Here is a 16,029-nt window from a genome sequence, read left to right as displayed (position 1 = left end):
GGCACCCCTGGGAAGGCGAGGGGAGCCGAGAAAATGAGATCTTTCCAGTCTGAAGAGGAGGCTGAGGTTGAGAACTGCTGACCCTTGGGCACTTTCTAAACATTTAACATACTTGCAAAATTAAAACCCCATTTTGAGTCTTACCCCAAATTCTGATAATAAACATAAACCCAGCTGAAGAGCTGGAAGGCCTGAGGTGATGGGAACAGGCTTCCTGCAGGAGAGGAGACAGGAGTCAGGGTCTCCAGAAGGCTTTGAGGGGTTGGTTCAGACGGGTGCCCTGGCCTTAGTTGACCTCCTCCAGCAATGGTGGGAGCCCCTTCCCCACACCGCCTCCCTCTGCTTTGTCACTTTGAAGCTTTGGTGCCGAGTGACCCGAGCTCCCCAGCCTTGTCGGCTCTCACTTACCTGACTTTCTGCCTTCATCTCCTCATGCTCCCTACCTCCCGCCCCACCATCTTGTCCTCACCATCACTGCATTGCTGCCATTTTTCCTGGACATGAAAAGTCTATTTCTGAACCATCTTTTCTGATTAACTGTTTGCCTTTCAATCGTATATGCAGTGTGTGTGTTCCATCTTGTTTTGCTTAGAGTTTATTGGGTGAGTTGTAATTTGTTTTCCTGTGGGTGCTCTTCCTAATGAACCATTGTGGGTACATTTACAGGGATGAATTCATTTAACCCAATGTCCTTGGGGAATGTACAGTTGCCACAAGCTCCCATGGGACCGCGTTCAGCGTCCCCCATGAACCACTCTGTCCCGATGAACAGCATGGGCTCCGTTCCAGGGGTAAGTGCCTCTGCTGCCTTGGCTGTGCCGAGGAGGCCTGGCTGCAAGGAGGGAGATTGTCTAAGCGGTGCAAGTTGAAGGCTGTCGGGGAATCCTGCAGTCCTTGTTCCTTTGGATTTGGGTTTTGCTTTATTTCCATCATCTCTTTCTCTCTTTGGTCTTTATTACTGCAAGAATTATTTGACCGTTATTTTTTTATTGAAATGACAAATTCATAGGAACCTGTGACTCTGTGAGAAGATGGGAGTTCTGAGGATGGGGTAGGCAGATACGCGGCCGAGAGGGGTGTGTCAGCGTCTGTTGACTCCTGGAGCTCACTCTCCTGAGGCTGCTTTCTAAATGCTTCAGAGAGCTCATAAAAGGCCTGCTTGAACTTGAAACTGTGGCACACTATTGATTTCTGTTCAGAGGACTCTGTGGCACTGGCTCACGAGAGACCTAGTGTGAGAAAGCATGCCGAGTGCCTCGGAGCCAGACGCCTTATCCAGTGGTGGCTCTCTTCCTGCGAGAGAGGACGATTTGAAGATTTCTGTCTCCTAGTTTGTCTTGAATACTGGTGCTCGAACCCCTCTGAACTCGCAATGATGCTTGTTGTCTTGTAGATGGCCATTTCTCCTTCCCGAATGCCTCAGCCTCCGAACATGATGGGTGCGCATGCCAACAACATGATGGCCCAGGCGCCTGCACAGAACCAGTTCCTGCCACAGAACCAGTTCCCGTCATCCAGCGGGGCGATGAGTGTGAACAGTGTGGGCATGGGGCAGCCGGCGGCGCAGGCCGGAGTGTCACAGGTACTGTTCCCGTTGGAGCTGTGAGCCACCTACACGGATGCAGCCCCAGCTCCCTGCTGCCCTGAGCATGTCTCAGTTCATGGGTATTAGAACTCTAGACTAAACATTTTCTGTACTAGCATCTCTTGATTTTTTCCCCTTTCTGTCCCATCATTTTTACCTTGTTTGAAATTACTCTTACTGTCTTGGGGTAAACTTCATGCAGAAGTGGAATGGATTATGGTTTTTTGATTTGTGTGCTTTTGTGTTTTGGTTTGGAGTTTTTAGTTGTCACTTTCTTGGTCTTTATTTATGTGTTTTAAATTCTAAGTTTCACATGTGATCCTGAGAGACATTGGATTTTAAGGATGGAGTGGAGAAGGGCCCCATGAATTCACTCCTAGTGATTTGGTCTTTGTATCTGATTGCCTGTCTATGTGAACTGCCTAGGTGGAATCCAGCTAACTGGATCATTTGAGTATTTCTTTTCTTGTTGAATTTTTTTAATTATTCAGTCTAATGCTGGGGAGAACTATTTTCCATTCATTTTACTGCCTTTTCCCCCTTTTGTTGGAGTACATCAGATTTCCGCTGTATATAAATGTACATGTATTCAAAATAGGCCAAATATTCCCCCCAAAGACAAGATTCATTATTTAATTTTTAACATAAAATAACATTAAATAAAAGACATTGATTACATTAGATTTACATACTAAGTATTTATTAATTAATTCTTAATTTCCGTAACATTTCATTGCTCTGAAACAGGGGTCAGCAGGTTTGTCCTATAAATATTTTCAGCTTTGTAGACCATGAAGTCTTGGCTTTACATACTCTACTCCACTGTGGTGGTGCAAAGGCACCCATAGACAGTACATTCACATAAGTGGATGGGCAGAGCTGCGTGCCAGTGAAACTTTATTGACAGAAGCTAGCAGCTGGCTGGACTTGGCCTTGGGCTGTATGTAGTTTGCAGATCTCCACCTTAGACCAGTGATTCAGAATAGCTCTGTATAGGTCCGCAAATAATTCTAAAGCGGGTCCCTAGTTGAGAACCACTGCATTGAAACATTTCAGTGTTTGAATAAGTAATTTTTAGAGAAGGCTCAGACCTTTTCCAGTGGTCTGAGCTGTGGGTGAATGTTGTGGAGCACGAAACTAGTAATTGAAGTGTGTATGTGTTTGTTTAAGCCAGAGATTTCCGCACTTGTGTAAATCAAAGCATGAGAAACAAGTGCACATTACTGTAAGTGTACAGATTGATGAATTTTTATGAATGGAACGTTGCTGTACAGTCAGCAGACCTCATCAAGATACCATGATTAGATTTCATATATTTAATTCTTTAAATTCTGTTACCACATTTTCAAATGGAGGAAATAATTTTAACATACTCTGTTCCATCTGTTAGGGACAAGTGCCTGGTGCTGCTCTTCCTAACCCTCTGAACATGCTTGGGCCCCAGGCCAGCCAGCTGCCTTGCCCACCAGTGACACAGTCACCTTTGCATCAGACGCCACCTCCTGCTTCCACGGCCGCGGGCATGCCATCTCTCCAGCATCCAGCAGCACCTGGGATGACTCCTCCCCAGCCAGCAGCTCCCACCCAGCCATCGACTCCTGTGTCGTCTTCCGGGCAGACCCCTACCCCGACTCCTGGCTCAGTGCCCAGTGCTAGCCAAACCCAGAGCACCCCTACGGTCCAGGCAGCAGCCCAGGCCCAGGTGACAACACAGCCTCAGACCCCAGTCCAGCCTCCGTCCGTGGCCACCCCTCAGTCGTCACAGCAGCAGCCGACACCTGTTCATACCCAGCCCCCTGGCACACCGGTGAGCCCCTCAGTCTGTCATCTTCTGGCCAAGACTCTTAGATGAGAACTTTCCCGTTAAAGCAGTGGCATAAAGTCACTGAAAGTCTTGGTACAGTCACAAGACCAGCACCCTAATCGAACCATAATGAGCTGTTCTATTCCAACATTGGCTCCAGACGCTGTGTCCAGCAGGACGTGACTTATGATTATCTTCTCTAATTAAATGGGTTTATAGAAATCAGCCAGTAAAAGGATTCATACGTGGGTCCTCTGTAGAATTTTTAAGCTGTCTGTCCATAGGAGCAGTGTGTTCCCCATTATCTGTCCTAGACTGACGCCTGCTGAGTTTGCATAGTTTTTCTCCTTTGTCTTGAGAACTAGGTACACGAGTCAAGTTCCTAATTATATGTACTTTGACCTATATTCAGGCTAGAAGCCTTTTCTTTTTCATGACAAAAGGCACACCCAGGCTAACGGTTCCTGTGGCTCAGATCTACCCATCCCTCCAGAGAGGGGAAAGTGGCAGGATCACTTCGCGTCCCATGTCCCACGTCCCATGCTCTGCTGATGATGCCTGGCCTGGTGCTCTCCCAGACTGAGCTGTCCCCACTGACGCAGGGGCCTGAGGCTGCCTTTGCTCACCTCCGCATTCCTTCCACAGTTATCACTGAAATCTCACGGTCTGTTTTCTTATCAGTCCAACTTGAAAACCTCCTTCCCCCCGAAATACATTATTTGTGGGGACTAAGGATATTTATAAAATGTCGAAATTAATCGCAACAGCAACCCCAAGATGACATTACTGTTTATAGTTCTCCATAGGGAGTGTGCTTATTTATCCTTATTTTATACTTCTTATCTCTAAATAAGACCCTTTTGTAATTTTACATTTTCTTTTGTTTGTTTACTTTAAACTACTTTGGGTAAATCTTTGAAAATTTAGAATTCTTTTAGGAATTCCTTCTCTGAATATTTGTTTACTTCTCTGCCCCTCTTCCCTACAGTTAACAGGCCAGTTGTACATTCTTGCCCCAGGTAGGCACTTTATGCCTTCCTGCAGTATATAGACTTACATGTTTATAATTCAGCCTTTTACTGTAACCATTAGTGTCATTATTGGAGGGGATTAAATTTAAAATTGGAAATTCTGTGACTTGCATAGAAAACTCCCCCAGAATAATTTTATATCAAAGTGTTGAAAGCTCTGCTCTTCTGTCTTTGCATTATTGGCAAGAAGTCAGTTGTTTTTCTGCCTAACGTTGACTTCCTCTGGAGCCCCTATTTAACTCCTGTTCTTCAGGTGTCTCAGATCGGGGTGCCTGTTAGCTTAGTAATGAGAAAGTTACAATGAAACTATATTGGATGTGCATCAGGCTTTGAGATCATTTATAGTCTCTTGTTTACCAAGATAAATGATTTGGGTTTCTCCACAGCTTTCCCAGGCAGCAGCCAGCATTGATAACAGGGTCCCCACTCCATCCTCAGTGGCCAGTACCGAAACCAACTCCCAGCAGCCAGGACCTGACGTACCAATGCTGGAAATGAAAGCTGAAGTCAAGACCGAGGACACCGAGCCTGATGCCAGCGAACCCAAGGGAGAGCCTGGGTCTGCGGTAGGTGCCTTTCCTGAGAGTGACAGATGTGCTGCGCACATGGAGGCCCGAGGGTCCACCATAGATGTCCCTGCTTTTTGTTTCAGTGTCCTGTTTGATTATGCTTCATGTAGGAAATCAATTAAAAACAGATCACCTACTTATTTTTAGATATTAGTTACAGGTTTTTTAAATTTTGCCAGCAGTGAAGAGCACTGGCATGTATTTTAATTGTTTGAATTATCCGACAGCTTTTTATAGTCATTTCTCATTATTTTATAGTTCTACAGAATTAGACTATGCAAGGGATGTATTCTTTTACTAATTAATCTGTGGCAGAAGTTGGAAACTGACTGACTGTGGGTTGAATCCAGCCTATAAGTCTGTTTTGGTTGACCCACACAATATTTTTAAAGTCAGAAATTACAAGAGTCTAAATTTCTGGCTTTTCTTGAAAAATGAGAAGCTCTGCCACCACTGTGTTTGCATTCCTGTGTGGCTGCAGTCTGGATGGGAGCACCAGCCGTGGCTATTAGATGGGTCATGGGCCCTCTGGTTCACTGGAGTCTCCACTCCTCCCTACTGCCTCACTCCACGCCTCCTGCTGCTCTCATTTACTTCACCTTCCTGGCCCTCTGAGCAGTTGGAGTTCTGATCCCTCCCCCAATATTTGAGGTGATTCTTGTTCCAAACTAGAAATACCTGTATGTAAAACCTCTGAGGAGATAATAATGTATATACAGTGTATATACGAGTTTTTTAAGCACTCTAGCATGTAAATTTTATTTAATTTTTAAGACTATAGTTACACTGGTATTGTGTTAAAAGTGACTCCACCCCTTCTTGTGGGAGAGAAAAGAAATAATCAGTGCAGCTCTGACTAGGGAAGGGCTTTAACAAGCCCAGGTAGATTTTTAAGAGTCTTCCAGTAAGGCTGAGTTAAAATACAGGTCTTTGATTTTCATATATCATTATCTGTAATTTGGTTTTTCTCAAGATGATGGAGGAGGATTTACAAGGATCTTCTCAAGTTAAAGAAGAAACAGACCCAGCAGAGCAGAAATCGGAACCAATGGAAGTGGATGAAAAGAAACCTGAAGTGAAAGTCGAAGCTAAAGAGGAAGAAGAGAGCAGCGCAAATGGGACGGCCTCTCAGTCAACTTCTCCTTCGCAGCCTCGCAAAAAGAGTATGTCGTGTTCTTTGAGCTTCCTAAACAGTGCTGCTTTTCTATTGTGTTGTGATTCTATACTGTGGATTAAAAGCTAAAGCAGAAGAAAAAGCTAAAGCAGGAAAAAAAAAATTCCATCCCTCCTTTTACCCTTGCCTGCCATTCCCTGAGTTTTAGAAATGGTGGCAGTAAGCTGACTCCCGGGCGAGGGCCCATGGGGTCTATGCTAGGGACGAGAAGCGAGCTGAGTCTCCAAGGGGCAGCGCGCAAGCAGCCTGTCTGGGTTGGTGCTGACTGTACTTGGCAGGCCACGGACAACCACTGATGTATTCAAGCGAGAAGGTGATCGGAAGCTTGAGGTTAGGGAAATTATCACCATGGCAACGTGTATGCACTGGAGTTTGTAGGTTTCTTCTGATACGGACAGAAAACTAGGTGCCCAAAGTCACGGGATAGGAGAGAGAATCTGACTAGTGCAGCAAGAAGGGGCGACAGGATAAGCCAGCCTCACAGTGGAAGTTGGATAGAATCCATTTGAGATGTGTCCAAAGTAAGGAGGTAACAGGGAGTCAGAAATTTGTCAAGAGACCCTTGGAAATGTGAGACGGGGCTCAGGTAGTTGAGGGCTGCTGGTGATGCACTTAGGAAGGATGGCAGAATAATGTTAAAGGCTCATACCGTGTAGATTTGCTGCTAGAAGAGACCCTGGAGATCATGATACGGCAGGTCTCAGACCTCTTTATATTCCTAAAAATTGAGGACGCCAGAGAAGTTTTTGTTTGTATGGATTATCTGTCACTATTTATCCTATTAGATTTTTTTAAATATTTAATCTATATAAATGCAAATCTGTTACATGGCATTCATAAATAACACATTTTTATGTAAAATAACTTTCAAAACAAAAATAGAGTAGTGACATTTTCTGTTACAGTTTTATTACTCAGGGAGTTAAGTGGGCACAGCTGGGTTCTGTATCTGCCTCTGCTTTCGCTCTTGTGTTACGTTGTTTGGGTGAAGTACATGAAGAGAATCCTGCCCCATTCAGGTAAGTAGTTGATAAAGAGAAGAGCACTTTAGTAGCCTTCTCAGGTCGTTGTGGATATTCTTTTTTGATACTATACCACCACTCAACAATTGGAGGTTTACTAAAGGTTAGTTGCAGTGTGAAATCTGAATCCGTAGCACTGAATTTTTCGTCCTCTGGCATTAGAATCTGTTTGTTTTTTATCTTGAACGGATCTTTTGCCCTTGCATGATTTTTCTTTTTTTTTAATAACATAGTCCTTTGGTCATCTAGGAATTTGACTCACTGAGTTATGCACATCTTCCAAATGACATAACTTCATTATGTGAAATTTTGAAAAACCACATTCATTAATATCACTATGAAATCTCTTCAAAAAAATCTTGTAAATTTTGACAAGCTGTCAAGCTCATGTGGCATAAGTTTTCAAAATTCTAATCTTTGATCAAAATCCAGATTTTATCACTGGCAGAAAATAGAGAGTTGTCCTGGAGGGAACTGGCTTACGTTGTTCATTTTTGAGAAAATGTCTGTCCCATACTGAGACCTAAATAACCACAGCTTGTCTGTGAGACATGTTTTCTAGTTTTATGTGTTCCACGAAGAAAAGCAGTTACGTCCGCTCTCAGCACTCACACCAGTGCATCCTCTCCACACAACCACGGCGTGCAGCAGAGGTGCTTTATGACAGCTTCCCAGTTTGTCGTACAGAATAAAGGACATGTAGCCAAGGGCTGAGATTTAATAAAAGTAAGAATTTTCAGTCCTTCATCAAGGACATCCATCCCTGCAGTTGACATCCTTGTCTTGTGTGTGCAGAGCAGCAGCATAGAGTGGGGTGGCCGCCGAGTCAAGTCTCGTGTTGCGGGGCTAGTGATTTACTCACTGCTGCTTTTGCCCTATCGTGTGAATGTCAGCACAGCGCAAAAGGCAAATGACGACATAGTGGTAACATGAAAATTGTTTTATATTATGGAATAAATTTGATTTCACAGAGCCCAAGAAAGGGCCTCTGGCGCGATGGAAGTGTTACATATCTGCACGTTCCATATGGCAGTCACGTGGCTCCTGAGCACTTGAAATGTTGCATGTGTGACTGTGGAAGTAGATTTTTAATTTTATTTAATATCAATTCGTTTTGATTCAGGTAACCACATATGGCCGGTGGCTACTGTATTAGACAGCACCGGGGTCTGCAAGGCCTCCGTGGGCAGTGCTCGGAGGACTGCTGATGTAGTACACCATCCTGATTGTTTGCAAAAGATCTGGAGGCCCGAGAAGTGCAGTGACTTACTCCTAAGCACACCGTATGAGTCACTGGCAGAGAACCTGTTTCAAACACAGCTTCTGACTGCTACTTCCACTCACTCAGTCTTATTCCATCAATATGGTGGTTAAAGAGTTTGAAAATGACTTTTCCTCAGCATAGGTATTACACAGATGTTTCATGAACGAATGAACAGTCATCCAAAGTGAGACGCATGGTGGGGAGGGTGTAGCTCAGTGGTAGAGCACGTGCTTAGCATGCACAAGGTCCTGGGTTCAGTACCTCCATTAATAAATAAATAAGTAAATAAATAAACCTAACCCCCCCCAAACAAAAACAAAAACAAAAAAAACAAAGTGAGATGCAAGTAAGGCCATATTACTTTTTATTACCACTAGGGAGATGAAAGGGGCTGGAGCAGGACATCAGCAAACTTCAGGGCCAGAAAGTACATACTTTAGCCCTAGTGTGTCATAAGGTTTTGTTGCAGCTACTCAGCTCTGTGATGTGGGAAAGCAGCCACAGACAACATGTGCACAGATGAGCTTGGCCGTATTCTAATAAAGCTTTAGTTTTACAGACCAAAATTTGATTTTGTGTAATTTGCATATCATGAAATACTTTTTCCCTAACCATTAAAAAACTTAAAAACCATTCTTAGCTCAAGGCCATACAAAGGCAGGCATCTGGCCAGATTTGGTCCGTGGGTCATGGTTTGCTGACCCTTGGTCTAGAAGAATGAAAAAGCTATTGATTAACTAAAGAATTGTTTTCTTATAGTTATTCAAAGAAAACCAAGCGCGGCTTCATCTCTGTGAAAAGCCTAGAAGACTAGAAGAAAAGGGGTTAGCTGAAGGCAGGATTTGTGTGTGTTTCAGGGGCCTCCACAGGGCACTTCTGATCCCTAGACCAGGCCTTTGTGCCTGCCGGGGAGTGTCTTGGGGAGCGTCTGCTGGGGAGCGCTGTACTGGGTGTCACATGCTTGCTGACCTCCAGCAGCCAGCCCCGGTCTAGTGTGCCAGGTGTCCTGGAGCGTAGGAGGCTGTTCCGTCAGGAGGTCAGGCAGTCGCTGGCTCTGATGGCAATAAACTCTCTGGAAACTTCCCAGCCAGTGTTTTCATCTCTCAATATACTTGATGCATGCCACTTCCCAACTGGAACTTTAAATGTTTACGGTTATTTTAATCTGATTTATAAATTACAGTTTACCACATGTGTGTTGTAGGAAACCTTTTCACAATCCAAAAAACCACAAAGAGGAAACCTCTTATCACTTATGACCTAAGTCATCAGAACTCTTTTGTGCTGTTTGCCTCTGGTCATTTTACCGTGTGTAGAAGCATATGTGAGCTTTGCGGGATGCGGGTTTCCCATGTCGTTAGAACTCACTAGGGTTTTGTATAAATGTACCATCCTGAATGTATTTGGCAGCCATATTTGTCCTTACATTGGTGACGACAGAAAGTGCAGTAGGAATTGTCTGGCCTAGAAGTTGGAGAACGGGCATTGCTACATGTGGGAGGGTATAGTACAGAATTGGGGGGGGTCTTGTTTTTCTAGCTCTGTTACTGTATACATTTGTTTGTGAGTTTGTAATACAAAACCATCATCTCAAGTGGTCTGAGTTTACTTCAGCCAAGGACAGACAAGTTTCTTCAGAGGAGGAAAGGCCCCGTCCAGTGAACTGACTTTATTTACACCCACTTGATCAATGAAGCAGATTTGGGAGTTAGCATCATTTTCTATTCCAAGGAAGTTTTAACATTGGAAGCCTTTACGTTGAACAAGCAAACTTCTCAGTTTGCTTTTTTTGCCTCATGATGTGAGTGCAGTTTTTAAAAACCCTAGTCTGGCTGTGTTTTCCCAGTCCCTGAATTGCGGCTTTAGAACACCCATGGACCCCACGGTGAATGAGCCCTCAGAAGCTTCACGGCTGGAAGGGAAATGATTTGTACCTTCTCAGCAGCAGCCTGGGCTTCCTTTTGAAATGTTTTGGAGAAGGAGTCTGGGTGCCTTGTAAACAGTGTCGTTTCCTATTTCCTAACTGCAGTCTTTAAGCCGGAGGAGTTACGCCAGGCTCTGATGCCAACCCTAGAAGCACTGTATCGACAGGATCCGGAGTCCTTACCTTTTCGGCAGCCTGTAGATCCCCAGCTCCTAGGAATTCCAGTAAGTTGATGCTTTAAAAACATGTGGTAACATCACCAGTGTAATTCATGAGTATCCATTGTTTTATCTTTTAAAGTCAGGTAAAATAAAGCCCCTTGTTTTGAAGATTTTTTTTTCCCCAATATAAAAAATTTTTTTCTGTCAAAACAATAATACACTTTTGTCTTAGTGATTGAAATGTGTGTTTCCAGCTGGTTCTGTTAAGCTCAAGGGTCCATGGAGTGGGTAACAGTGAGATGTGGGGAGCATACCCTGGAGCACGTGGCCTCTGTAGCCTTGATATTTGGGCTCTGGGTAAGGCTTTGTCTGCAAGAATGGATTTAAAGAATTGATGAACAAGAGAACATAGATAAAACATTCTCTGACATAAATTGTAGCAATGTTTTCCTAGGTCAGTCTCCCAAGGCAATAGAAATAAAAGTAAAAATAAAATGGGACCTACTCAAACTTACAAGCTTTTGCACAGCAAAGGAAACCATAAACAAAATGAAAAGACAGCCTATGGACTGGAAGAAAATATTTGCAAATGATGCATGCAGTTGACAAAGGCTTAATTTCCAGAATAGACAAACAGCTCATACAACCCAATAACAAACAAATGATGCCCAATCAAAAAATGAGCAGAAGACCTAAATAGCCATTTCTCCAGAGAAGACATATAGATGGCCAGTAGGCACTTGAAAAGATGCTCAACACTGCTAATTATCAAGAAATGCAAACCAAAACCACAATGAGGTATTACCTCACCAGTCAGAATGGCCATCATTAGAAAGTCCACAAACAATAAATGCTGGAGAGGATGTGGAGGAAAGGGAACCCTCCTACACTGTAAGTAGGAATGTAACTTGGTGCAGCCGCCATGGAAAACAGCATTGAGATTCTTTAGAAAAACTAAAAAATAGAGTTAACCATATGATCCAGCAATCCCACTCCTGGGCATATACCCAGAGAAAACTTTCATTTGGAAAGATACCTGCACTCCAGTGTTCATAGCAGCACCATTTACAGTAGCCAAGACAAGGAGGCAACCTAAACGTCCATCGACAGATGACTAGATAAAGAAATTGTATCTATGTGTGCGCATGTGCGCGCGCGCACACACACACACACACACACACACACACACACACACACACACACACACACACAATGGAATACTACTCAGCCGTTAAAAAGAATGAAATAATACCATTTGCAGCAACATGGATGGATCTAGAGATTATCATACTAAATGAAGTAAGACAAAGAAAAAAATAATCATGATATCACTTTTATATGGAATTTTAAAAAAATGATACAAATGAACATATTTACAAAACAGAAACACACTCACAGGCATAGAAAACAAATTTATGGTTACCAAAGGGGATGGGGGAGGGATAAATTAGGAGTTTGGGATTAGCAGATACAAACTACTATATATAAAATAGATGAACAACAAGGTGCTAATGTGTAGCACAGGAAACTGCGTTCAATATTTTGTAATAACCTATAAGGAAAAAGAATATGAAAAAGATCATGTATAATTTTAAATATATATTATATATAACTGAATCACTATGCTGTACACCAGAAACTAACAACCTTGTAAATCAACTAAGCTTTGATTAAAAAAGAAAAAAAAAAATTGGTGAACATCAGTTGTAAAACACAGGCCTCCCACTTTGCTATCCCTGGATGCTATTGCAAAGGCCATGGTGACCCAACAGATTCTGTTCAGCAGTGTTACTATTTTTGGTTTGTGTTTGTGTTTGTCTTGGAATGTCATTTTGCTTGCTAGAAGTGAATCTCTAGAAAAACATTTTATTTGGTAAATATGCTGATGATTTTAATTCAGTGGGTCAAAACCCTTATTTTTAAAAAAGTTTACATTAAAAAACATCTTTTATTAAATAATTATTTTAATACTATTTTTACTTTGCCTTTGTAATAATTTGATCACACTTGAAAATATTAATTACAATTTCAGGTAGTAAAATCAGAGGAATATCAGAGGTTCTTTTTCAATTCCAATTTCTCACTATTAGAAATGAAATTTTACTGTTGCTTTCTACTGCTGTTTTACTTTAAGATAAGCTGCCAGATAAGACCGGCATTCAGAATTTGGGGGATCCACTAAACTGAGATTGTTTTGTCTTTAAGGATTATTTTGACATTGTGAAGAATCCCATGGACCTTTCCACCATCAAGCGGAAGCTGGATACAGGGCAGTACCAGGAACCCTGGCAGTATGTGGACGATGTCTGGCTCATGTTCAACAACGCCTGGCTCTATAATCGGAAGACGTCCCGGGTCTACAAGTTCTGCAGTAAACTCGCAGAGGTCTTTGAGCAAGAAATTGACCCTGTTATGCAGTCCCTTGGATATTGCTGTGGACGCAAGGTACAGTTGAAAGTTTTCCTGGAAAATAAACTTCCCTTGTTAATCTAGCCAAAAAGAATTTTATGATGATATGAGAGACTCAATATTTTGGCCACACTTGTGTACTGAGAAGTACCCAGTGGATGCTGGTCTTTTGTAAACCAGTTGATTGTCTGAAGCTAGAGGTACTTATGGGGGAAGATCTTGGGTTAAGCATTTCTGGCTGCCCCTATGTCCATTCCTCTATCTGTAGTAAATGTCTCTTAGACGCTAATTCTGTCCCATTGTATCCCCCCAAAAAAGTCTAAATAGCTATGAAAATTGTTAAGACTATCCAGTGTACTAATAAAAAGAATTTACTAGCTAAAGCTAACACTCAATATTGGACTAGACCATTACATGACAGTAAGTGGAGTACATTTTTAGTATTTTCTCCTTTGTTTTTGCAGTATGAGTTTTCCCCTCAGACTTTGTGCTGCTACGGGAAGCAGCTGTGTACAATTCCTCGCGATGCTGCGTACTACAGCTATCAGAACAGGTGAGCACTGAGCAATTTCTTGAATTACAGGACAAAAGGAAGGTCTTAGGGCAAGTTATGCTCATCTGATGACAGCCTGGGTACGTTATTTCTTTCCTGAAGTTTCAGTGAAAAGAGCTGAAATTTCATTGCTTCTCAGTATTCAGATAGGCCTATGGTCTCTTAACTTAAAAGCAGGCTTTTATAGTGTAAAATTTTAAGTTCAAAACTGCTTGCTGCAGTGGTTGGATCAGGTACATGTATCAAGCCAAAATGTGCCAAACCAACATGAGAAACTCTGGAGTTAAGAGTAACTCTAATAAAGGTTGACATCCTTTTTTAAAGATATTAATAAAGTTGAAGCATTATATTTTACCAATCAGTGTATAAATATTTGCCTAGCTAATTTGGCCTGGACAGTCTGATAGAAGGACTTGTGTTAGTGCTAATTCATTAAAAAAAAAAAAAAAATTCAGGCCATAGACTTTTTAACTGGTAGCACAATACAGAATGAAATTAGTGTTTTTGTTGAGTTTAAGATCAATTTTCCTATCATGAGATAGCCTTTTCGAGGTTTTGTGAGTGGTAGGTATGCTTGAGAAATATTTGCTATTCTTTTGAAATGTGGAGATGGCTTAAGAATAGATTCCATGTCTTGAGTAGAAGGAGAATGAAAATAATTTTTGTTATAGGTGATTCCCCCATGGAAGTACAACTTCCTGGTTTGGGGGTTGTTTTGAAAATTAAGCTACTTTGTATCCATTGCTTTAGTGGCCACATGTCACCATAGCATGGAGGGCATCTTGCCCTGAAACACAGGCTGTAATTCTTTGTCAGATTCAATTACATTGCCTCCATTTTGTGAATCAGCAGCTAAATTCTTTATGTGACCAAGATGGAGCTTCATGCCTGTTCTGTGTCCTCAGGTTCAAATATTAAATATCACCATTTAGAGTTTGGTGTTTTGATTATTTTGATCTTATGTTTGCTTGGAGTAATTATATATGTCCTTATATTTCAAAGAAGTTAAGTACAGGGCTTTTTATTTGTTCAAAGGTACATGCACAGGCATGAATAATTTGAAATTTTGCAATTATTTTTTTCCAGCTATGTTTTTTAAATTATTTTAGTTTTTTAAAAATGTCTAACCATATTCAAGATAATTGACAGCTCCCATCAAAATCCTATTTAAAAAAAAAAAAGAACTGTTGACCTATGAATATCTTAAGACAAGATTTCCAAGCCTTATTCAGCTCACTTATCCTAGTGAAATGCTGGTTCGAGGGGAAAGATGGGTGTCCCCAGAAAGAACCTCTGTTGGAAGTACAGCCAGCACAACCGTCCTGCTGAAGATATTTTAACATTTGGAATTTAATTTCTATCTTGGCTTGCCCTTGTAGCAATAAAAGTGTTTTAAATCTGAAAGTTTGAAATGGTACCATAGCCCTTTTGTAATGGAGTCCTTCCTATAGTGACAAGTGTTGTTCTGGAGGTTCTGGCCCCTCCGTTTACACACCCCATAACATACCAAGCTTAACCTTCTTATCCAACAAATGGGCATGGTAACAACTTCCCTGATAGCCTTAGTTATCAGCCTCCAAAGAGATAATGAATAGGATTTCACTTTGGAAACTGTTATGTGCCAAGCAAAATAAAGTTACGAACTTTTAAGAGAATAGGCTAAAACTAACTATACCCTGAAAAATGCCCCCACTGCTGAGTGCCCCAAACAGTTCGCGTTTAGAAGGAAGAGCAGACAGTGGGTTGCTTGTCACCATATCTTAAGTTTGAGGGCCTTTCATTGTTGATTTCACTGTTTCTGGGTCCTTTGGGACCCTGCCTTTGCCGATTGGCACAGATTTTAGCCATGCTTAAGTTGAGAGCAGTTAAAGTTCAGTGGAGTCGATGGCATGAGCACGCACTGCTGCCCCACGGAGGAGGTTGTCGACGGAGTGCAAACATGGGATTGTTTTGAAAGTTCCGAAATGTCCCATTTTATTTCTATAGAGGACTTAATTTTTATTGAACAAAAATAATGTGTTTTCCTTAAGAGTAGAACCATGAATAAAGGCATTCTCTTTTACTCATAATACATTTTAAGAGTGTAAGCATGCTGCTCCTCAGCTGAGTCTCACAAGGTGTGCTTCCTAGAATACTGACCTCGAAGAGATAACCACCTTGTGAGTCTAGGAAAGCAGTGGTCTGATTCACGATGGACATTTTAAGTGCTTACATTCTTAATCTCAACTTTGACTATTGATGGACACTGTGGTGTTCTTTTGAATAACTTATGGCACTTATAGTCCTAAACTGTTTGGGCACTTAGAATAGGCAATTCTACAGACCGTTTAAACAAGTGAATCTAATACATAAACTAGTGTATGGTTACATTTTTCACTTGTTTCCATACTTCGACATTTTGAAAGTAAGTCATGTTGGGGAAACTGTTCTATAGATTTTTCCATTTATTGTCTATAGATAAGATAGGTATTATCTATAGACATTTGAATTCTTTGTATATACTGATATGGTACTTAACAACAATCTGCATTTG

At 41.8% G+C, this 16,029-nt stretch overlaps 1 protein-coding gene across 2 annotated transcripts in view; it reads left to right on the top strand.

Moving 5' to 3' along the window:
- CREBBP (CREB binding protein) overlaps positions 1 to 16,029 on the top strand; it is a 117,836-nt gene that overhangs the window by 79,715 nt on the left and 22,092 nt on the right. For both annotated transcript variants that reach the window (XM_064478398.1, XM_031447613.2), the window contains exons 12-19: positions 667 to 791; positions 1,394 to 1,582; positions 2,976 to 3,392; positions 4,807 to 4,986; positions 5,963 to 6,152; positions 10,479 to 10,597; positions 12,740 to 12,979; positions 13,408 to 13,496. In XM_064478398.1, coding sequence (XP_064334468.1) covers positions 667 to 791; positions 1,394 to 1,582; positions 2,976 to 3,392; positions 4,807 to 4,986; positions 5,963 to 6,152; positions 10,479 to 10,597; positions 12,740 to 12,979; positions 13,408 to 13,496 — 1,549 coding nt within the window. The remainder of the gene's footprint in view (positions 1 to 666; positions 792 to 1,393; positions 1,583 to 2,975; positions 3,393 to 4,806; positions 4,987 to 5,962; positions 6,153 to 10,478; positions 10,598 to 12,739; positions 12,980 to 13,407; positions 13,497 to 16,029) is intronic.

The sequence above is a fragment of the Camelus dromedarius genome, chromosome 24 (genome assembly GCF_036321535.1).
Source record: "Camelus dromedarius isolate mCamDro1 chromosome 24, mCamDro1.pat, whole genome shotgun sequence".
Taxonomy (NCBI): Eukaryota; Metazoa; Chordata; class Mammalia; order Artiodactyla; family Camelidae; genus Camelus; species Camelus dromedarius.
The sequence above is the reverse complement of the archived record's forward strand: the minus strand, read 5'-3'. Positions and strand labels throughout refer to the sequence as shown.